Source organism: Vombatus ursinus, unplaced genomic scaffold (genome assembly GCF_900497805.2).
Source record: "Vombatus ursinus unplaced genomic scaffold, bare-nosed wombat genome assembly UNPS02008267.1, whole genome shotgun sequence".
Lineage (NCBI taxonomy): Eukaryota > Metazoa > Chordata > Mammalia > Diprotodontia > Vombatidae > Vombatus > Vombatus ursinus.
The window spans coordinates 284,171-308,876 of record NW_020948045.1 but is presented as its reverse complement, the minus strand read 5'-3'; the positions used below and the strand labels follow the sequence as shown (position 1 = coordinate 308,876).

General features: G+C 37.6%; 1 protein-coding gene across 1 annotated transcript in view; it reads left to right on the top strand.

Moving 5' to 3' along the window:
* LOC114034146 (1-phosphatidylinositol 4,5-bisphosphate phosphodiesterase epsilon-1-like) overlaps nt 1-24,706 on the top strand; it is a gene marked incomplete at its 5' end in the record, with an annotated part of 125,557 nt that overhangs the window by 59,334 nt on the left and 41,517 nt on the right. The window contains 3 exons of the mRNA XM_027849751.1: nt 1,613-1,730; nt 17,666-17,797; nt 21,148-21,435. Coding sequence (XP_027705552.1) covers nt 1,613-1,730; nt 17,666-17,797; nt 21,148-21,435 — 538 coding nt within the window. The remainder of the gene's footprint in view (nt 1-1,612; nt 1,731-17,665; nt 17,798-21,147; nt 21,436-24,706) is intronic.

Sequence of the window (24,706 nt, the reverse complement as noted above, 5' to 3'; positions counted from 1 at the left end):
TTGAAATACTGAGAAAAGCAGTATGTACTGACAGTTTAAAAAGTCATTTGGGAAAATGGAATAATGTGAGGTACTTCTTCCTTTGGAGCCAAGGAAAAGGTGTCAGTTAAATCTCTGATCCATGAAGATGTGTGAGAAATCTGTGGAGAAGAAGAAGGTTAGGAAAAACTTCTTACTAGCTGGAAGTTTGGCATGGTATGAGCATGAGGGAAAGCAAGTGATTCAAGAAAGAGGACAATGTAAAGTTGATCTGGTTAATTATTAAGTAAAGATTGAGATGGGAGGAAAGCAAAGCCAGAGCAGGGCTGATAGCCTGAGAGAATACAGAAGAAGGTAAATTAGAGGTCCTAGTAAAAAACAAAGGATAGAACTAGGAGGAATGAGGCACAGTGAGAGATAAAATAAGATTATGGTTAGAGGAATTTCAGAGTTTTTGTTCATAAAGTGAAACAGAAACCGTGGAATAAACGGTTTAGGTCATGGAAGATGAGGAGATTGATGAAGTGGGCCAAAATATTCAAGGTACAGAGTGTATATTGAAAGCCCATAGTATAAGGAAAGTTGGGTAAGAATGGAGGGAGAATGACCAGGAGGCTGTTAGAGAACAGTTAATAGGATCTGGATAAAATGATTCTCAAATGAAGAGAGGTAAGTGAGTGAAGGCAATGGGAGGAGCAGGGGAAAGGGGATTTTTGGAAGTAGTGGTTGGAGGTAGGGAGGATACCTACTCCTGGCCCAATAGAGGGAGAAGGGAGGAAGATGAGGGAAGGTGTATCCAGTACTGAAGAGAATGACTATAGATTAGAGTCTTCAGGGAAAATCAGTTCTCAATGAGTGGTCAGTTCCTGGGAGGAGCACAAGAGGAAGGGGCCTAAGATGAAGGAAGGTTTGTGATAGAAGAGAACAGAGAGGACAATGAAAAAGGGAGGCAGGATTGAAATTCATAAGGGATAAGAGGATAAGAAAATTGGTAGTGGCATCAGGGAAGTAGCAACTGAGTTTTCTTCATTACCAGGATTAGACTTCTATCTCCAAGACCCCTGTGAATGGCAAATGGTGGCAGGTACAAGGGAAGAAGGAAGATTGGGTCTTTTACAGCAAGTCTTCCTGTAGATGAGATCCTGACAGCAAGAGATACATGGTCGATGTGAATGCTAGCCCGAGTTCTTGAAGCAAGATCCTATTGTCCAAAACTCATTTGTAACATTTGTGTAGCTGTTACATCAGGAGGCAGAGTGAATTGAACATCCAAAAAGAATGTCCATCTAAAATAGTCTGTTTTGCCAGTGCCCTTGGCTAGTCCCTGAAGCAATTCCTGATGACATTATACTCTCTTACCCCACCATAAAGATCTACCTTTACTTTAAGAATATAGGACATCCCACTTATCCAGTTACCTGACATGAATAGAGGCTTAATAGTGCTGTATATGGTTGCATATTATTGCATAATAATGTTGCATAGGGTTATCTTATTAAAAATCAGAATGTTCTAGTTATTTGAAATTTTGAATTGCACAAGATATGTATATATGTATATATGTGTGTGTATATGGAGAGAGTGAGAGAGAGTACTTTCAAGACCTACAATGTAAAATTCTGTCATTTAATAGGTTTATGACATGGAACTGGGTGAAGAATTTTATCTTCCACAGAATAAAAAAGAGAGTAGACAGATAGCCCCAGAGCTTTCTGACCTTGTTATCTACTGCCAAGCTGTGAAATTTCCAGGTAAGACTAATCTTCTCATTCTATTCCTTTAAGATGCTAAATTATAAAAAATGTGTCCTTTCATTTTCATCTTTATATGACTACTCCTTTATGTTTTGTTGAGTTGACACTGCTTATCATTTTCCAATGTATTAATATTCCCTTGGTTATCATCTCCTTCCACTTGGCAAAGAGATCAAGTTTTTCTGATTAATGTAGTTTCTTTTGTTTTTTGTTTGTTTTTGTTTTTAATTTATTATTCATTTATTTTTGACATTCTTTTTTTTCCAAGTTCCAAATTCTCTATCTCTCAGCCCTCCTCTACCCATTGTGAAGGCAAGAAATTATGCCAGCAGTACATGCAAAATCATACAAAACATATGTCCATATTAGCCTTGTTGCAAAAAAAAAAGAACCAGAAAAAATTATACTTCAATCTGCATTCAGTCTCCCTCAGTTCTTTCTCTGAAGAGATAGCATTTTTCTTCATTAAGTATTTCAGAATTGTCTTGGATCATTGTATTGATCAGAAAAGCTGTCATTCACAGTTGATCATAGTAATGTACTATGTACATAATACAAAGTTAATTATTACTAAATAAATATTTTTGTACATATAGGTCCTTTTCCTTTTCCTTTTTGATCTCTTTGGCATATAGACCTAGTAGTGTTATTGATGAATCAAAGGGCATGCCCAGTTTTATAGCCCTTTAGGCATAGTTCTAAATTGCTCTCCAAAATGGTTGCATTAGTTCACAACTCCACCAGCAGTGAGTGCATTAGTGTTCCAATTTTTTCACATCCCCTCGAACATTTGTCATTTTCCTTTTCTGTCATATTAACCAATCTGATGGATGTGATGTGGTACTTCAGAGTTGTTTTAATTTGCATTCTTCTAATTAATAGTGATTTAGAGTATTTTTTCATATGACAATAGATATTTGATTTCTTTGTCTGAAAACTGCCTGTTCGTATCCTTTGACCATTAATCAATTGAGGAATGACTTGTATTCTTATAAATTTGACTCACTTCTCCATATATTTTAGAAATGAGGCCATTATCAGAGATACTGGTTATAAAAATTCTTTCCCATTTTTCTGTTTCCCTCCTAATCTTGTATGCATTGGCTTTATTTGTGCAAAAACTTTTCAATTTAATGTAAACAAAATTGTCCATTTTGCATTTCATAATGTTCTCTATCTCTTGTTTGGTCATAATTTTTTCCCTTTTCCATAGATCTGAAAGGTAAACTATTCCTTGCTTTTCTCATTTGCTTGTAGTATCAGCCTTTATATCTAAATCCTGTACCCATTTTGACTTTATCTTAGTATAGGTTGTAAGATGTTGATCAATGCCCAGTTTCTGCCATATATTTTTCTGGTTTTCCCAGCAGTTTTTGCTAAATAGTGATTTTTTATCCCAGAAGCTGGAGTCATTGGATTTATCGAATAGTAGATTAGTATAATCATTGACTGTTGTGTCTTGCATACCTTAAGTATTCCACTGATCCACCACTCTATTTCTTAGCCAGTACCAAATAGTTTTGATGATTGCTGCTTTATAATACAATTTAAGATCTGGTGCAGCTAGGCCACCTTCCCTTGCATTTCTTTTCATTAGTTCTCCGGATATTCTGGACTTTTTGTTCTTCCAGATGAATTTTGTTATTGTTTTTTCTAGTTGTATAAAATATTTTTGGTAGTTTGATTGGTATGGTGCTAAATAAGTAAATTAATTTAGGTAGAATTATCATTTTTATTATATTAGCTCGGCCTACCCATGAGCAACTGATATTTTTTCAGTTATTTAGATCTGACTTTATTTATGTGAAAAGTGATTTGTAATTGTGTTCATATAATTCCTGGTTTTGTTTTGGCAGGAAGATACCCAAATATTTTATGTCTACATGGAATTTCTCTTTCTATCTCTTGCTGCTGGGCTTCATTAGAAATGCCAATGATTTGTGTGGATTTATTTTATATTCTCCAACTTTGCTAAATTTGTTTATTATTTCAAGTAATTTTTACTTAATTCTCTAGGATTCTCTAAATATACCATCATATCATCTGCAGAGTGATAGCTTTGTTTCTTCTTTGCCTATTCTAATTCCTTCACATTCTTTTTCTTTTCTAATGGCTACAGCTAACATTTCTAGCACAATATTGAATAACAGTGGCGATAATGGACATCCTTGTTTCACCCCTATCTTATTGAAAATGCTTCTAGTTTATCCCCATTACATATAATGCTTGTTGATGCTTTTTTGTAGATGCTATCTATCATTTTAAGGAAGACTCCATTTATTCCTATGCTCTCTAGTGTTTTTAATAGGAATGGGTATTGTATTTTGTCAAATGCTTTTTCTGCATCTATTGAGATAATCATATGATTTCTGCTAGTTTTGTTGTTGATATAGTCAATTATACTGTTAGTTTTCCTAATATTGAACCAGCCCTGCATTCCTGGTATAAATCCTACTTGATCATGGTATATTATTCTCAAGATAAGTTGTTGGAATCTCTTTGCTAATATTTTATTTAAAAAATTTGCATCTATATTCATTAGGGAAATTGGTCTATAATTTTCTTTCTCTGTTTTGGCTCTTCCTGGTTGAGGTATCAGCACCATGTTTGTATCATAAAAAGAATTTGGTAGGACTCTTTCTTCACCTATTTTCCCAGATAGTTTATATAGTATTGGAATTAGTTGTTCTTTAAATATTTGATAGAATTCGTTTGTAAATTCATCTGACTCTGGAGATTTTTTCTTAGGGAGTTCATTGATGGCTTGTTCAATTTCTTTATCTAAAATGGGGTTAAGTATTTTATTTCCTCTTCTGTTAATCTGAGCAATTTATATTTTTTAAATATTCATCCATTTCACTAAGATTATCATATTTATTGGCATACAGTTGAGCAAAAGAGCTCCTAATTATTGTTTTGATTTCCTCTTCATTGGTGGTAAATTGACCCTTTTCATTTTTGATGCCAGTAATTTGGTTGCCTTTTTTTTAATCAAATTAACCAAAGGTTTATCTATTTTTTTTCATAAAATTAGCTCTTAGTTTTATTCATTAGTTCAATAGTTTTCTTAATTTCAATTTTATTAATCTCTCTTTTGGTTTACAGAATTTCTAATTAGGTATTTAATTGAGAATTTTCAATTTGTTCTTTTTCTAGCTTTTTTAGTTGCATGCCCAATTCATTGACCTCTTCTTTCTCTATTTTATTCATGTAAGCATTTAGAGATATAAAATTTCCCCTAAGAACTGCTTTGCTGCATCCCATGAGATTTGGTATGTTGTGTCATTATTGTCATTCTCTTGGATGAAGTTATTTATTGTTTCTATGATATTTTGTTTGACCCACTCATTCTTTAGGATTAGATTATTTAGTTTCCAATTAATTTTTAGTCTATCTTTCCATGGCCCTTTATTACATGTACTATTTATTACATCATGATCTGAAAAGGATGTATTTAATATTTCTGCCTGTCTGCATTGGATTATAAGGTTTTTATGTCCTGGTACATGGTCAGTTTTTGTGTAGGTGCCATGTACTGCCAAGAAAAAAGTATAGTCCTTTCTGTCTCCATTCAGTTTTCTCCAGAGGGCAACCATATTTAACTTTTCTAAGATTCTATTGATCTCCTTAACTTCTGTCTTGTTTATTTTGTGGTTAGATTTATCTAGTTCTGAGAGGGGGAGGTTGAGGTCCCCCACTAGTATAGTTTTGCTGTCTATTTCTTCCTGTATCTTCCTTAACTTCTCCTTTAAGAATTTGGCTGCTATACCAGTTGATGCATATATGTTTAGTAATTATATTACTTCATTATCTATAGTCCCTTTTACCAGGATATAGTTTCCTTCCTTATCTCTTTTAATTAGATCTATTTTTGCTTTTGCTTTGTCTGAGACCAGGATTGCTACCCTTGCTTTTTTCACTTTAGCTGAAGCATAATATATTCTGCTCCAGCCTTTTACCTTTACCCTGTGTGTATCCCTCTGTTTCAAATGTGTTTCCTGTAAACAATATATTGTAGAATTATGGTTTTTAATCCATTCTGCCATCTGCTTCTGATTTATGGGAGAGTTCATCCCCTTCACATTCACAGTTATGATTACTTCCTGTGTCTTCCTCTCCATCCTCGTTTATGCTTTTTTCTCTCCTTTCTCTCTTTCCCTCCTTAGTAGAATTTTGTTTTCTACCACTGCCTCCCTCAGTCTGCCCTCCCTTCTATCAGCCCGCTACCTTTTCTTTTACTTCCTGTAGAGTAAGTTAGATTTCTATACCTAACTGATTGTTATTCTCTCTTTGAACCAAATCTGATGAGAGTAAGGTTCAAACAATGCTCATCTCCCTCCCTTCTTTCCCTCTATTGTATTTGGTTTTTATGCCTTTTCGTATGATATAATTTATCCTTATCTTCCTCCTTCTTTCTTCTTCCCCCAGTACAATCCCTTTTCACCACTTATTCAGATTTTTTACCATCACATCAAAGTCAACTTAAATCCATGCCCTCTGTCTAAGTATACCCCCTTTTAAATGTCATAATGACATGACAGTTCTTGAGTTACAAGTGTCATCTTCCCGTGTAGGGATATAAACAGTTTGCCCTTATTAATAATATGCTGTTGTTGTTGTTGTTTTTGTTTTTTCTTTCCTGTTTACCTTTTTATGCCTCTCTTGAGTCTTGTATTTGAAGGTCAGATTTTCTGTTGAGCTCTGGTCTTTTCATCAGGAAGTTTTGGAAGTCTCCTATTTCATTGAATGTCCTTCTCCTCCCCTGAAAGATTATGCTCAATTTTGCTAGGTAGTTGATCCTTGGTTGTAATCCAAGCTCCTTTATCTTATGGAATATTGTATTTCATGCCCACCGATCTTTTAATGTAGAAGCTGTAAGCTTCTTTGTAATCCTGACTGTGGTTCCATGATATTTAAATTGTTTCGTTCTGACTGCTTGCAGTATTTTCTCTTTGATCAGGTAATTTTGGCATTTGGCTACAATATTCCTTGGTGTTTTCAATTTGGGATCTCTTTCAGGAGGTGATTGGTGGATTCTTTCAATGACTAGTTTACTCTCTGGTTCTAGGATTTCAGGGCAGTTTTCTTTGATGATTTGCTGAAGGATGTTGTCCAGGCTCTTTTTCTCATCATGGTTAATAATATGTGTATCTCTCTGTTTCAAATGTGTTTCCTGTAAACAACATATTGTAGGATTATGGTTTTTATAATTTTTAAATTGTCTCTCCTGGATCGATTTTCCAGGTCAGTTGTTTGACCAATGAAGTATTTTATGTTTTCTTGTATTTTTTCATTCTTTTGTTCCTTCTTGACTGATTCTTGCTCTCTCATAGAGTCATTAGCTTCCACTTGCCCCATTCTAATTTTTAAGGAGTTGTTTTCTTCTGTTAGATTTTGTACCTTCTTTTCCATTTGGCCCATTTTACTTTTTAAGTTCTTCTCTTCAGTGAGTTTTTGTGCCTCCTTTTCCATTTGGCCAATTCTGCTTTTTAAGGACTTGTTTTCTACAGTTAATTTTTGTCTTTCCTTTTCCAAGCTATTGACTCCCTTTTGCATACCTCTCATTTCTTTTCACAGTTTTTCTTCTACCACTCTTATTTGACTTTAGAAATCCTTCTTGAGCTCTTCCTTGAAGGCTTTTGGGGCTTGAGACCAGTTCATGTTCCCCTTTAAGGTTTTGGATGTGGGTATATTAACAATGTTGTTCTCTTCTGAATTTGTGCCTTGATCTTCCCTTTCCCCAAAATAAAAATCTGTGATTATTTTCCATTTCTGCTTTTTGTTCATGGTGTTTGCCTATTTCCTGACTTTTAAAAAAAAATGTTGAATTCTCTTGCTGGAGCAAAGGGGGCACTTGTCCAGGATTCTTTTCCTGCTCACCAGGGCCTTACACTTGAATGTTTGACTCCTACTGGCCTAGGCTTTGCACAGGGATGTTTCAATGCTGGTGGATTTCTGTCAGCCTGGAGCTTTGCCTTCTGGAGTTGTGCTTCCCAGAGTTATGTTGAGGCACTCGGTGATTTCACTGCTGGAGAATACTGTCACCCATGGTGGTTTTCCAAGCTGGCGTCTACCAGTTCCCCTTCCTGCATTGAGGCTCTCGGGGGTCCTGGTGTTGGTACTTGCCTGCTCCACCAACCTGGGTATCAGGATTTCCCCCAGTATCCTGAGGTTGGGCTTGTCACTGGCTTGCTGGGACACCTCCAGTCCTGTACTGCTCCCCTCCCCTCAAGCAAGCGGGGCCTTTCCCGTTAATCTCCCAAGCTTCCTGGGGTACAAAACTGCTGTGCCCTGTCATTTTGCTGGCTCAGGGTTTTTACTAGGTTGATATTTTCTGGGCTTTCAGAGATCAACGAGGGAAGGTGAGAGCAACTTACTTCTTACCCCACCATCTTGGCTCTAACTTGCAATTGACTTTGAGTTGAGTGAGAGAGGGCTGTGCAAAGTCACCAGCCTCATTTTCCCCTCTGTCTGTAGTAATTTTAAATGAAACTTCTCTTCCTATCTCTCCCTGATAGACTTTTTTTTGGTAATATATAGAAATGCTGATGAATTTATGTGGGTTTATTTTATATCCTACAGCTTTACTAAAGTTGTTAATTATTTCCACTAGTTTTTTTAGTTGATTCTCTAGGATTCTCCAAGTATACCAACATATCATCTGCAAAGAGCAATCGTTTTGTTCTCTCATTGCCTATCCTAATTCCTTCAATTTCTTTTTCTTCTGCTATAGCTAGCATATCTAGTACAATATTAAATAATAGTGGTGATAATGGGCATCCTTACTTCACTCCTGATCTTGTTGAGAAAACTTCTAGCTTATCCCCATTACAGATAATCATTGCTGATGGTTTTAGATACATACTACTTAACATTTTAAAGAAAGCTCCATTTATTTCTATGCTTTCTAGGGTTTTTAATAGGAATGAGTGTTGTATTTTGTCAAAAGCTTTTTCTGCATCTATTAAGATAATGATATGATTTTTGTTGTTTTGTTATTGATGTGACATTGCTGACAGTTTTCCTAATATTGAACCAGTCCTGCATTCGTTATATAAATTCTACCTGCTCATAATGCATGATCCTTCCATTGAACTATTATATTCATTTTTTCTGGGTAGATTCTTGGTTGTAAGTTTAGTTTCGTGGCCTTTGGGAATACCATATTCCAAGCTCACCCCTCCTTTAATTTGGAAGTTGCTAAACCTTGCGTGATCCTGACTATGCTCCACAATATTTGAATGTTTTTTCTTTTCTTTCTGGCTGCTTGTAGTATTTTCTTCTTGACCTGGGAGCTCTGGAATTTGGCTGTAATTTTTCTGGGAGTTTTCATTTTGGGATTTCTTTCAGGAGGTGATTGGTTGATTCTTTTAATTTCTATTTGACCTTCTGGTTTCTAGGATATTAGAGCAGTTTTCATTGATAATTTCCTGAAGTATGATGTCTAAGCTCTTTTTTTTTTATTATGACTTTCAGGTAATCCAATATTTCTTAAATTATCTCTCCTCGATCTATTTTTGAAGTCAGTTGTTTTTCTAGTGAGATAATTCAAATTTTTTGGTTTGGTTTTTTTTTCATTCTTTTGACTTTGTTTGAGTTTCTTGATGTCTCCTGGAGTCATTAGCTTCTACTTGTCGAAAACTGATTTTTAAGGAGTTATTTTCTTCAGTGAGCTTTTGTAACTCCTTTTCCTATTTAGCCAATTCTGCTTTTTAAGGAGTTCTTTCCTTCAGGAAATTTTTGTACTTCTTTTTCTGTTTGGTCAAGTGTGGTTTTTAAAGAGTTCTGTTCAGTGAATTTTTATGTCTATTTTAGCATTTGATCAGTTCTGTTTTTAAGATCTTACTTTCTTCAGTATTTTTTTGTTCCTCTTTTGCCAAACCGTTGACTCTCTTTTCATAATTTGCTTGCATCACTCTCATTTCTTTTCCAAATTTTTCTTCTACTTCTTCTATTTGATTTTTTAAAAATCCTTTTTGAGGTGTTTTAGGAATTCTGGTTGAACTTGGATTCAGATATATTTTTCTTTGAGGCTTTGCTTGTAGCTGTTTTGACATCTTTGTCTTCTTCTGAGTTTGTATATTGATCTTCCCTGTCACCATAGTAGATTTTTATGGTCAGTTTCTTTTCATTATTGTTTGTTCATTTTTCCAGCCCATTTCTTGACTATTAACTTTATGTTAAAGTCAGACTGATCCCAGGGTGGAGGGGGCACTGTCCCAAGCTTCAGTTTTTCATGTTGCTATTTTCAGAGCTAGTTCCGGGAGTCCATTAGTTTTTGATGCTTCCAAGGTGGTGTGAGCCAAGGAGAGGTGTGGTAACTCCTCTGCTTGTGCTCTGGTCTTTTCCCAGGAAGGATCTTGCTCCCCTGCAGCTGTAAGTGCTAGTACTTCTCTTGGCCCTGGAACTGTAACCAGGTCCTCTGCTCTTCTGTAGCCACAAGCACTAGTGTTCCTCTCTACCTTGGAACTAAAGTCAGGTCCCTTGCTTCCTTGTAAATGACCACAAACATTTTCCCCACCCTGCTACTTCACCCAGGGCCCCTACTCCACTGTGGCTGCTAGTGCCATTGCTCCTCTTGGCTCTGGAACTGTGACATGGGCCCTCGCTCTCCTGTTGTAGCGAGGATTTGTGCTCCTTCTTTCCTTGAAACTGAGAGCAAGGCCCTTACTCCCTTGTGAGTGACCACTCCCTTCCATCCTGGAACTGCATATGGGTATTGCAACAGGGTTCTGTGCCCAGTGCCAGCAAAGGGTCTCCTATAATCTCTTTCTGACCAGTTGTCTGACCCCTTTACATCTGTGACTGAGAGCTCCCAAAGATGCTGCTGCCACTGTGGCAGCTGCCTCCAAGGCCTGCTGCTGGTGTTGCCATAGTCTGCACTGAGCTTTCCTGATAACCTCCTAAATTGTCTTGGGCTGGAAGAATATATCACCCTGACCTTTAGTTGGTTCTGCCACTCTTGAATTTGTTTCGAGGCATTATTTTAAAGTTTTTTGGAGAGGAATGTTGAGAGAGTTCAGCTGAGTTGCTGCCTATACATCACCACCTTAGCTCTGTCTCCCACTAATGCGCTTTATAAGTTCTTTTGTGTTCCTTATTTTTATTATTGATTCATATCAGTTAAATTTACTTTGGAAATGGTGATAGTCTGTGTTAACATCTGTTCTTTTGTCCATTTCCATTTTTGTAACTTCAACAGCTGATTTAAATAGATTAGGTGTTAGCTATACTATATCTCAAACTACATTATAAAGTGGTAATTATCAAAACAATCTGGTACTGGCTAAGAAATAGTGGTGGATCAGTGGAATAGATTAGGTACCCAGTACGTTGTAGTAAATGACCATAGTAATCTAGTGTTTCATAAACCCAAAGGTCCAAGATTTTGAGATGAAAACTCATTATTTGACAAAAACTGCTGGGAAAACTGGAAAACAGTAGGGCAGAAATTAGGTATGGACCAACATCTTATACTGTATACCAAAATAAGGTCAAGATGGGTGCATGATTTAGACATAAAGGGTGATATCATAAGCAAATCAGGAGAGCAAGGAATAGTTTACCTGTCAGATTTATGGATAAGGGAAGAATTTAGGACCAAACAAGATATAGAGAGCATAACAAAATGTAAAATGGATACTTTTGATTATCTAAAATTAAAAAGTTTTTGAACAAACAAAACTAATGCAACCAAAATTAGAAGGAAAACAAAACTAGGGGAAAATTTACAGCAAGTATCACTCATAAAGGCCTCATTTCACAAATATATAGAGAACTAAGTCAAGTTCATAAGAATACAAGTCATTCCCCAGTTGATAAATTGTCAAAAGATATGAACAGGCAATTTTCAGAAAAAGAAATCAAAGCTATCTATAGCTATATGAAAAAATGCACTAAATCACTATTGATTAGATAAATGCAAATTAAAAACTCTGAGGCACCACCTCATATCTATCAGATTGGCTAATGTGACAGAAAGGGAAGGGATGTGAGAAAACTGGAACACTAATGTGCTGTTGGTGAAGTTGTAAACTGATCCAACCATTCTAGAGAACAATTTGGAACCATGCCCAAAGAGCTATAAATCTGTGCATACATACCCTTTGATCTAGCAATGCCATTGCTAGTTCTGTATCCCAGAGAGATCAAAAAAAGAGGAAAGGACCCATTTGTACAAAAATATTTGTAGCAGCTCTTTTTGTGTTAGTTAAGAATTGGACATTGAGGGGATGTCCATCTGCTGAGGAATGGCTGAACAAGTTATGGCATATGATTGTAATGAAATATTATTGTGGTATAAGCAATGACAAGATAATTTCAGAGAAACCTGGAAAGACTTACATGAACTGATTCAAAGTGAAGTTACCAGAACTAGGAGAACATTGTACACAGTAACAGTAATGTATGATGAGCAACTGTGAATGACTTGTCTATTCTCAGCAATGCAGTGATCCAAAATAATCCCAAAGGATCATGATGAAAACTGCTGTCTGCATCTAGAAAAAGAACTGATGTCATCTGAATACAGACTGCAGCATAGTGTTTTTCTTTTTCTTCCTTCCTTTCTTTTTTGAGTCTTCTTGCACAAAATGACTAATATGAAAATGTTTTACATGATTACACCTATTCCAGGTTGCTTACTGTATGGCAGGGTAGGGGTAAAGAATGGAGGGAGAGATAGAATTTGTAACTAAGAACTTTAAAGAAAAGCAATGAATGTTAAAAATTTGTTTTTACATGTAATTGGGGGAAAAAATAAAATATTGTTTAAAAAAATAAGAAAATACCAGTCAATGAAATTGATGACAGAAAAAAAATTCAATAATAAATAAATAGCTTAGGGTGGAATTCCTTCAATTACACATCATATCTTTTACTTTTTTTAACTGTAATTTGGTTTTGATTTTGATTTTTGCTGTAACAACTCAAAGGATTGACTATATGCAGACAACTGATTGGGAAATTATTCCGCCACTGATAGTCATTATTTTCCTTACGTAGATTATAATTAATTATACTTTCATGATGTAGATAGTATTCACCATATCCAGAGTTTTCCACCTCTCAAAGAAATTATTAATGATATATAGCCATAAGGGTTCTTTCTGGTCTAAAAGCTTTCGCCCTCTCTTATTCCTTACTCCTGGACTATTTTTTTCCAATGCACATTTCATCATCCTTCCCATGTCCAATTTCGCATTGATATCACTGAGCACTGAAATACATGTTAAGTTAATTTTGAAGGTCTTGCCAAATCTTTTTAGTAATTACCTTCCTCTTCATCTTTTGTTAATGTTCCATATATCTTAAAAACACAACTACTCTTCAATATCCACCCACCCTCCATTTTTTCAAAGAAATTTTTAGAATGTGTAATCTATCCTTTCATCTCCCACTTTTTCTCCACACATTCCTTTCTTAATCTTTTTCAGTCAAGGTTCTTCTCTATTGCTCCACTAAACCTAAACTTTTAAAGGTTGCCAATGACCGCCTACTTATTTAATCTGATGGATTCCCCTCCTTATTCAGCATTCGTCTCAGATCCTATGTAATATTTGACTCTATATTTTCTTAAAACTTTCTTTCCTTGGCTTCCTGGAATTTTACTTTACTGTTGCCCCTGCTTTTGTGATTGCGTCTTCTCTCTTCCCTTTATTTGTTTCTATTCCTTCTACTTCCCACTGTGATGTCCCCCATGTTTCTGATATCTTCTCTTCCTAATCTTCCCTCTGGCTCACTTACTTGGTAAACTCATTCATTCTTATTATTTCAGTTCACCTCCATATGAATGATTCTCAAATGTGTGTCTCCAGATTAGTTACTACCTTGTCTCCAATCAAGATTTCTCACTGCCAACAGCACATCTCTGCTTGGCCAGGGCAGCTATGGGGTGCAAAGGGCAGAGATTGGAGCCAGGACAACCTGGGTTTAAATACTGTCTTCAACACTTAGTGACCCCAAGCAAATAATTTAAACTCTCTCAACCTCAGATCCCTGTGAAATGTGATGATAATAGTATCTGTTTTACAGGGTTATTTTGAGGATTATGTAGTTAACATATGCAAAAGACTTTACAAATGTGAAAGTGCTACATAAATACTAGCTGTTATTATTATTATCATAGTTTGCTGCAAACTCCAAATCATTATTACATCCTAAATTAAATTTGTCATCCTTCTGAAACCAGTTACCCTTTATATCTCATTTATGTCATTTGCCCTCTCCTCTTTCTAGTCTAATAGTCTAGCAAATTTCGTTTAGTGTCTTTGACCTTTCCCTCTTCTTCCCCTTTAACTAATCTGTCACCATGTCTTCTTGTTTCCTTCCTTGAAATATCTCACAAATTTGTACTTCTTTCTTTATTCCCCCTTACTGTAGTCCAGGCTATCATCATTTCATATTTGGATTATTACAACAGCCTCCTTATTGGTGATCCTGACTCTAGTTACTATTCTGTCATTAATATGACTTCAACATAATCACCCTAAAACATTCACTCACCCTGCTAGTCAAGGAGCTCTGATGGTCCCCTATTGTATATAATATTGAGTCTAAACCCCTCTGTTTGACTTTCATATCCTCCATAAAATGGCCCTGGCCCATCTCTTCAGTCTTGTTCACAAGTGACTACAGTCAATCTTGTCGGACAGGTCTCCTTACTGTCCCCCAGTAAGAATAATTATCCTATTATTCTTGCTTGCATGCCTCTGTTTTTGCTATTCATTCTAGGATTGAGTGTTTACCCTTCTCTTCTTTGCCTCTATAAGGCTAATTTATCTTTAAGGACCAATTCAAATTATGCTTTATCCTTGAAACATTCTTTGACTTCTCCAAACTTCCTTACCTAATTTCATTCTGTAATTATCTCCAAATATTTTTATTAAGTATCCTTATTAATAAAAATAAGTTTGAGCATGTACTTCAAATATGTGTATTTTTGTAAATTATACTCATGTACACTATACTAATTATTATATATTATAAAACTTGCATAAAATTAGAAAATTTTTGAGTAATGAGATACAGATGAAATATTTGAGCCTAGATTCAATAGGGAGCCACTAGAGTTTATTGAGAAGGGAAGCAATACAACAAGTTCTGCACATGAGGTAAATTTCTTTGGCATCCTCCAAATGGATTGGATTGGAGGATGGATTGGAGAAAAAAAGCTTAAGGGAGGGAGACTGAAAGTCTATTGCAGTAGTGAAGGTGAGAAGTGATAGCAGCTTAAATTAGGGTGATGGCTGTGTGAGTAGAGAGAAGGAGTCAATATCCAAGAGATGTTGTCGAGCTAGAAATAGCAGGACTTGGGTACTGATTGTATATATGAGTGAGTAAGAGTGAGAAGCTGAGGATGACTCCAAGGTTACAAGCTAAGTGACTGGAAGAGTAGTGGTTTCCTCAACAGTAGTAAGGGGAAAGATAATATAGTAAGAGCTGAATGACATGTAGATCTCACTCCATCCCTACCATGTCTGACCCACTCTAGCTTACTGAAAGCAAAAGGGGTAGAGGTAGGGCTCTTTACTACCCGTGATACTCCCCACGCCTACAAAGTAATCTGGGAGATGGGTAGAGAATAGAATTTTGCCTGTGTATGTGTAGGTGCTTGGGTCATGACTAGAGAGCTATTGTCCCGAAGGGCTTGGCTACCAGAACCTAGCAGGGGAGGGAGGAGAGTTGAGTATATTGAGTGATGATGGGTGAAGTGCAGGGTGTAGTTATATTGGAGACAAGCCCATTACAGACTGATTGGTGTGCCATCTGCAGTATCCCTGTGGCTCCAGGGCTCCAGTTACATCATTTAAAAGGATATCGTGGCTTATTCATTTTAAGTTTTAGCCCATTCTTTCAGCATAAACATTAATTTTCTTGGCAGCCCAGAAATCCTACAGCAGTAAAAACCATGCTTTGTTGGCAGACTGATGGTTTTTTAATGAGCCATTTGAATCACAAGGATAGACTGTCAGAGCTGTTGGATCAGGACTGTGCTACAATGCATTCTCAGACCTCAGAGCTGACGAGCCAATTTGTCTGAAAGAAGTAAAAGTAGTTGTTCTTGACACTTTTCTTTGTGTGCTCCTCTCCTTGGCGTTGTAACCCAGGCAGATGAGCCAAACCTACCCCAGCCATCAAGAGACAACAATCACCCTTGCATCCTTGTGGATGTACTTTTGTTAGGGGACAAGACAAACTAAATGTCAGTCTTAAATGAAGATACCCAGTAGTAGCTGAAAAGAATAGGTGTATGCTCTTGGCAAATTTAAGAGCAACGTTTCTGACAATTGAGTTTGAAGAAAAAAGAAAGGTGACTTTGAACCAAAAGACTAGATGGGATATATAGTGATGAATGGTTATAACTTACCTAGAAAGCCATACTTGTGACCAAAAAAAAAGTTTGACTTTTTTAAGTTGCCTTGCATCCTTGTTTTCTATATCATGAAAACCATTGTTTTTCTTTTAGCATGTAGTAGGAAAATAAAATTTAGTTCACAAAAATCTGATATGCACACAACTTTTAGGGATAATCTATTGTGTAAAGAAAGGTACACTTATAAAAAAACTAACACACTATTAATTAGGAAGCTTGGTTAAGTGTCATTTGTACTGTCTTCTAGAAAAGTTTTCTCTCTCAAAAAAGATGACCTTTAATCATAAGTATTACAATACTATCTGGCAGAATTAGTAACTAATGAATAAAAAACATAAGCATTAGTCTTTCTATATTGGTATATATGCATTTGCCAGAACATTGATGTGAAGAAACATACCAAAAGAATTTTTGACTAATTCAACACAATGCTACCAGTATTGTTGGTTCAAATCCCAGATCTGTCACCTAAGTAAATCACTTAAAACTTTTGTGAAAAGAAGGTTGTCTTCATCAGATTCCACCTCCCCTTTCCTTTACGTTTTCTGTGCTTTCAATGATCATACTATAATCCCTGGCTCCTCAAAAGAAAAACAACCCACTTCATCTTGGTTCTACTATCATGAAGGAAACAAACTCATTCAGAATGAAGAATTCCTGGTACTCCCAAGTGTACTACTCTGTTTTCATTTTAAAAGAGGACCATTCAAAGAGATTTAATTTTAAGGAATAGATTTCCAATAATGGAATTTTAATGGGGCTATTTGGGGCAGAGATCTTCCCAGGTCACCTTAAATAACCAGGAAACATGTGACAGTATAGTAGGGGTATTTAACCTGGCTAAGAGAAAGCAGGGGGAGGGGGAAGATGATAGTTATGTCAAAATTCTGTCATGTGAAGAAAGGAATTAAATTTGTTCTGGACCCCAAAGGGCAGAATTAGGAAGCAATGAGTGGAAGCTGCAAAGAAGCACTTTTATGTTCTCTATTAAGAAAAACTTCCAGTTAGAGTGGGCTGTCTCCCAGAGGTAATGGGGTCCTCCACATTGGATATCATCAAACAATGGCTGGATGACCTCGTCAGGTGTGGTATAGAGGAGATTCTGGTTTGGGTCCAGGGCAGATAAGGGCCATTCTGACTGAGTCTGTGATATCAAACAAGGTGATTATGCCAGAAAGAGATAGAAAAAAATCAGTAACAAAATAATTCATTCATTTGGTAATGATTCCCCAAATAACAGTTCTCTGTACATCTTTTTTTTTTCTGTTAGACCATTGTTAGTGTGTTATTTTGACATTAGCATATGTAGTATTTCTGGCCATTCTCTAATGACTATGCATTTTCTTTCAACTTTTCTTTTTTAATCAAGGCAAGAGCAATCTTATAATTGGACTCAATACTGTTATTAAGGCTACTAAAAAATAAAATGTTAGTAGGCCCTACACATTATATTACAAGGGAGTAGTAGTGCTTAAAAATAAACATCAACGGTGATGGAAAATGTTGAGTTCCTTTGCTTGCAGTTTTTGGCTTATTTATTCTAATTTTATGGGAACAGGATTGTCGACTTTAAACCCATCTGGCTCTAGCAGAGGAAAAGAAAGGAAAAGCAGGAAGTCCATTTTTGGCAACAATCCGGGCAGATTAAGCCCTGGGGAGACAGCAGCATATACCAAAACATCTGGAAAAAGTAAAGTCAGCTTCTTACCAATATCTTTGCTTGATTCTGTATATTGGATGGATCAAATGTTTTCCTGTTGGTAATCTTCACTTGAATGTTTAAATTGTTTTTTTGTAATGAATGTTCATGTAGCCTACTGTAACTGGGTAATAATAAGCAAAAAAAAAAGTAAAATGGTACTCATATTGCAAAAAAACCACCATTTTGCAATTTTAATTTCTTGAGAGTCATGATAATTTACCAGAGATGTTTTAGCAGTATTTACTGAAGACATCATCAGAAAAATCTTTCAGTTTAAAGAAAACCCTAGTGGTTCTTTTGTGAATTATAATCCTCATTTCGTGTAATCCCCCCAAAAGATGTCATTTTGAACATTTTTATTGTCCACCGTTTTCTTCAAGATGACAAATTAACCCATAAATAGACTTCAAGTTGTATTTTGATGCTTTTTACTAATATACCAAATTTTATCCAAATTGAACAACTACTTCAAAGTTTATTTCAAACAAACCTAAATGCAAAGCATTTCGTGACATTTGGCCAAAACAAAACAAAAAACTCCTTATACTTTTGGTTACTGTATTTCTTGCAGCTTGTTGGAATTATTCTAAATCTCCTACCAGAGTAAAAGTGTACTTCAGAATGTAAAAGCAAAGTTCTGTTTAGTCAGTATACATATTTGTACTGTGGCACCAACGACCTCTTGTACCTCATGGCCTCCATTTCTCTTCCATCAGCAGGTCCTCAGACTTAGCTCATTTGTGTCCCTACTGGTTTCTCACTGCTAACGTTTTTACTCTAGTTCTTAGTTGTGTTGTTGGTGAGTCATTTCAGTTGTGCCTTACCCTTTGTGACTCCATTTTGGGTTTTCTTGGCAAAGAGACTGGAATGGTTTGACATTTCCTTCTCCAGCTCATCTTACAGATGAGGAAATTGAGGCAATCAGGGTTAAGTGACTTGCCCAGGGTCACACAGCTAGTACATGTCTGAGGCTAGATTTGAGTTTACGAAGATGTCTTCCTGACTCGAGGTCCAGCACTCTATATCCACTGTACCACCTAGCTGCCCCTCTTAGTTGCTTTCCAACTTGCTTTTTCCCAAAGAAGAGAATATAGTCTTTTTTCATCTCTCCTTCCTTGCTCTTTATAAGCAATTTATTGTTTTTTTAGTTTAGTTTTTTGGGTTTTTTAAGGATTTTACTAGGAGGGCCTACTTTAACACTTTGAAAATTCTGTTAGTTCTCCAGCATGGGCTCTCCCTTCATCCGTCCTTTTCTACTCCCTGCCTCCCCCAATGAATTTCATGAGTTGCCAGAAACCAGAAAATAAAAATAAGAATAAGAATTACTCTTCAATGATGTCTCTCTCCAAATTTAGCAAGTCTGTCACCAGGCCTTTTCAGTTTAATAAGCCCTCCCAAAGCTCACACTCCACAGGCATAGACTAAAAGAACCCAGGTCACAGTCACACCGTAATGAGCTATTGGAGTAGAACTTTAGTAGAGGTTACTACAAATACTGCAGGAAAACTTGTAGAGAATGTAACACTGGATGAGTCTGGCAAATCACCAAGGTTAAAAGATGAGACCTTTTGTAGGGACTTTGAGTGTGCCTCCTTCACAGGACTTGAATTTGTCTCCTAGGTAAGTATATAACATCCTCATTGGTTGAATATTGGCATTATATTCTATCATGCCATATTATATTGTTATCACGTTATAGCTCTGAGCAGCAACCTGGACCTATAAAAGGGAGCAAGTAGAAACGCTGGAGACTGGAGAGAGACCCAAAGAAAACTGAGTCAGAATAGAGTCCAGAGGATTGCAAGCTCATATTGGAGGAGAGAAGGGGATGAAGCTTGTGCAGTTAAATTGAATTGAACTGATGAGGATTATACTTACAATTGAAGTTCCAAAGTCATCATCTTTTAACCTTTTTAAGCTACCCAAGCTTACCTCTTGGTCATATCTCCTGTACATCCAGGGGCCTGAAATAGTAACAGAAAATGAAGAGCAATTTTAGAGAAGTCCCACAGATAGTCAAGCTCTCGGGAACCCGGCCCTCAATCTTTCTTGGTTTACTTTTCCTTGTTTGGCTCTCCTTTTTTCCAGATCTTGTCCTTAGTTAACCTGTCCACTCCTTTCTGGCGTGAAATGTGGCATCAAGCTCTAGATATCTGGTTGAAGTAGATTTGTCTGGCACAATGGTTAGAATATGATTCTCCAACCTTAGCTGTAAGTATGGAGCCTCCAGGATGGCAGGGATTATCTGTCTCCCCTACTCTTCCTCCCCAGTAGGTCCGCATAGGGACTTCACATCTGCTGGATTTTCAACAAAACCCTTGTAGTCAGTTACGTTCCTCATGAGTTTTCTCACTGAACAATGACTCACAGAAGAGCTCTCCTTGCCCCCAGAAGACCCTATTCTAATAGACTTCTAACATCTTCCCCTAGGCTTCAGACTTCCTACCCTTATCTCTTCAAGTTTTCTCTGTCCTCCTTAGGAGACTAGCCCCGTAGGTATTCATCTCTGTCTTCCTCTCCCTCCATTCCATCTCCTTCCCCCCCCCTTCCCCTAAGGTCAGGTTTCCATGATGCCTGTCCCTCAGCTTTTAGACCCTGTTCTGGTCCCCAATCCTAATAGACCTGATTTTCAAAACTGTGCCCCCAGTAGACTTCCATTGGAGTTCTTGGTGGGACGCCCTGGCTTCCTAGTTCCTTGGCATAGCTGAGATAAATGATATGCCCTGGATTTTGACTTAGGCCTCCAAAAGAACCCTGTCATAGCTGTTCCATGAATTATCTTGTATTTCCTTATCTCTTCCTAATGTTGTATCCCCTAGTAGAATGTGAGCTCCTTGAGGCCAGTGACTGGTATGGTTTTTTTTTAATTTGTATAAGCCCACACCCAGTACAATACCTTGAACACATTAGGTGCTTAATAAAGGTTCACATAAGTGAGTGGAACCAATGAATATTTGACACCTTCTCCACACCCACTTCCCTCTGCTACTTACTTCCCTGTTCTCAGATTAGTAAATCATAGTTTATGTTCCTTGGCCAAGGGAATAGTTCACTCGAATTTAGGTTTACACACACACACACACACACACACACACACAAAATACATATACCGTCAACTTTCCAAGCAATAACAGAGCATTACATCCCTCAGTATGGACAGGGTCATGGCGTCACAGTACAAACCAGTATACCTGCATAAGAAGAACCTAAGTTGACTTGGAAATTTCTGCGACTCTTTTCGTGTGAGCCTTGGGCAGTTATGATTTCACACTGTCATTCAAATGGATTCTTCTGAGAGAGTTTTTGAGTTTGTGGTTCTGATCTTTGTGGGGCTTTAGGTTCCTTTGATGTTATGCGGCAGACCTGGGAAGAGGTCTGTTCTCTCAGCACAGCCCCGTCACTCAGCGCTATCATTAGGACGCCAAAATGCTACCACATTTCATCCCTGAATGAGAATGCTGCCAAGCGACTGTGCCGCCGGTATTCCCAGAAGCTGATTCAGCACACCGCCTGCCAGCTGCTGAGAACATACCCTGCTGCCACACGCATTGACTCTTCCAACCCCAACCCCCTCTTGTTCTGGCTGCATGGGATACAGCTGGTCGCGCTCAACTACCAAACAGACGGTAAGGCTGGACGGATTCGGTGTGACTGCTGTATTTACCGATTCTGTTTGATCCTAGTTTGTAAACATAAATAGATGAAGTGCAGCGCAGGATGCAAGGGGATGGAATGAACATAAAAGGTTGAGTGCCACGGTGCCCACAGTGATACTTTGTCTCTTAGCTCCCTGTGTTTTCACTCCCCCTCATTCCTGGAGTGCTTTCCCTCTTAGGATCTCCGGTTTCCTGCAAAACCCAGACCAGGCACCCTTTACATGAAGCCTTGCCTGACCCCATCCCCTCCTTCCCCTTCCCCTCCAGCTATTAGTCCCCTCTCTTCCAAAACTCAGTCGCATTAGCTTCATCTGAATTCTGTCTGTGCTTGTTATGGATGTGTGTGTTGTCTCCCCTGCAAGAGCTTGAGGACAGGGAGTGCTTCCCTGTTGTCTTTATATCCCTGGCACTTAGCACAGGTACATCGAAGGCACCTGATGCATGCTTGTTGATTGATTGATTGATTAAATGGTGAGAAGACACTGGCTTATAGTAGAGGGAAATGATATTTTGGATAAATCTTTGGTGTTAAGCTCAAGTGTGATTGTAGAATCAAAGAGAAATTGTAGAATCATGGAAAGGCCCACATGTAGTTGTCTGGGTCTGATCCCTGTTCCAAGAATACTTATTCCTAAAACCACTGGAGACAGATAGTATTGGTCCTATTTTTAGAGATTTGTCAGGTAGGAATCTCATACCATCCCAATCCCCTCTAATAGAATCCCTGCATTTATGTAGCATCTTAAAGTTTACAAATGCTTTCATCACAGTAGTCCTGGGAGACATCATATTCCCAGACTACGGTGGATCTGTGATCCCATCAGTGTGGCGGTAAGAGAGATGACAAAGCATGCTTGCTTTCTCATCATGAGCAACTTGGTGTCCTCCCTTTAATCTCCCACCCACTGTCCTGGGGCACCTTTGTCTAGTCTCTTGATATTGCATGAATACAAATGGAAAACATGTTGTTCCTTGATGCCTTTATGTGATGTGTCATGCTTGCAGTAAGTAAATTCTGGATATGCAATCAAACTTTTTTCTAGGTAGGCCCATTTTTGTTGATTACATTGGAGACTGAAGTAGTCATTGTGCTCTTGATAATGTTAATAAAACATTCTATAAATTAAGGAATGAGTGGTAGGAGACATTTTTGCCAGTTTTACATGATACTTAAAATAACAAATGATGCTTAAAATTCTTTGTGCATATTAATTTTTATAAGCTCCTAGATTCCAGGTTCAATGACAGAATCACAAAATTTGAGAATTGGAAGAGACCTACTATGTGCCAGGCACTGGGAAGTAAATAAATTAAAAATAAATAAGTGAATAGACAAAATTTTAAATAAGACAGTCCCTGCCCTCAAGGAGTTTACACTCTAATGAGGGAAGATAACACATATGGTGGAAAAGCCAGAGAAGCCCCAAAGCAGCCCAGCCAATACAGATAAAGAATCCCCATTGCCACATACCTTGGTAATCCAATCTTTGCTGGAGAGCATCGGAGAAGGGAGAATCCATCATCACCTGAGGCTGGTCATTCCACTTTTGGAAAGCTCTCATTGTTAGGAAGATTTTTCTTGACACTCAGCCTACACTGTCCTCTTAGCATCTTCTACCCATTTCTCCTTGTTCAACCCTATGTGATCAAACAGAGCAAGTCTACTCTCTCCTCAATATGAAAACTTTCAGCTCCTGAGGACAACTATCACATCCCCTCTGGGACTCTTCTCTAGGCCAAACGTCTCCTGGTCTTTCAGCCTCAAGGGCATTCACTGCTGGTTTACCTGGTTGCCCTGTGCTGGAAATTAGCACTCAGACTTTAGCACACTACTCCCGATGAGGTTTTACAATGCCAGTGTAATGGGATGATCACCACCCTATTCCTAGAAGCTGCATCTCTCTTAATGATGCCAAAGATTGTGTAAACTTTCTTGGTGGTCACTTCACACTGTTAACTTGTCATTGAGCTGGCAGTCCACTAAAATCCCCAGATCTTTTAAAAATAAACTGCTAACCATCTTGTACTTGTGAAATTTATTTTTAATGCAAATATGAGATTTTACATTTATTCCTATTGAATTTCATCTTATTAGATTCAGCCATTGCCTTTTAAGATCCTTTTGAATCCTGATTCAGTCATCCTGTGGGTAAGCTGTTTCTCCCAGCTTTGTGTCATCTGCACAAATTTTGTTGATTTTGATGAGCATGCGATCTATGCCTTTATCCAAGTGAATGACAAAAATGTTAAAAAGCACAGGGAAGAACATGGATCCTTGGGGCACTCAACTGGAGACCTCCTGCCATGCCGGCATTGAAACATTAACAGCTACTTTTGAGTGTGACCATTTAGACATTTCTAAATGCATCTGATTGTGGTCTCATCTAATCCGTACCTATACCTTTTCCACAGAAATAGTACCAAAAGCCTCACTAAGATCTCAGGAGTCTATATTCATAGCATTTTCCTCTTCTAATTGTACTTTTAGCCAATCTATATCTGTCTTTATCGGATGTTTTGCAGAAATCCAGGTAAATATCTGTGGTATTGCCCTCATCTACCGGGTTAGTCACCCTTCCAAAAAATGAAAAAAGGTTAGTCTGTGATGCTGTGTTTTTGATGAAGTTGCACTAGCTTCATGTAATTATCCCTTCACTTATTGAGTGTTTACTATTCATCTCTTAAATGATCCGTTCCAGAATTTACCCAGGCACTGGAGTCAAGTACACTGGCCTGTAGTTTGCAGAATTTGTTCTCTTCCGTGGTTTGAAAATTTGACAAAATTTTCCCTTCTCTCATCTTGTGGTGCCTTCCCCATTTTCCACAAAACACATCAATCACATCTGCCAGCTCTTTTGTCACCTGAGGAGATGGTTCCTCGGGGGGCAGGTGACTTGGATTCATCAAGGGCAATGACCTCACTTATCTTGGGGATCAAGTCCCCATTGACCCTTGTTTTTTCTTAGCAGAGAAAACAAGCAAAATGCAACTGAACAGCCCAGCCCTCACACTCCTGTCAGTTAACATTGTCCCACCCACTACAAGGAAAGGAAGCTCTCTTTTTTTTCTTCTTTTTTTTTTTCTTTTTAGGCAGTTGGGGTTAAGTGACTTGCCTAGGGTCACGCAGCTAGTAAGTGTCAAGTGTTTGGTCTGAGGCTGGATTTGAACTCGGGTCCTCCTGACTTCAGACCCAGTGCTCTATCCACTGCACCCCCTAGCTGCCCTGAAAGGAAGCTCTCTT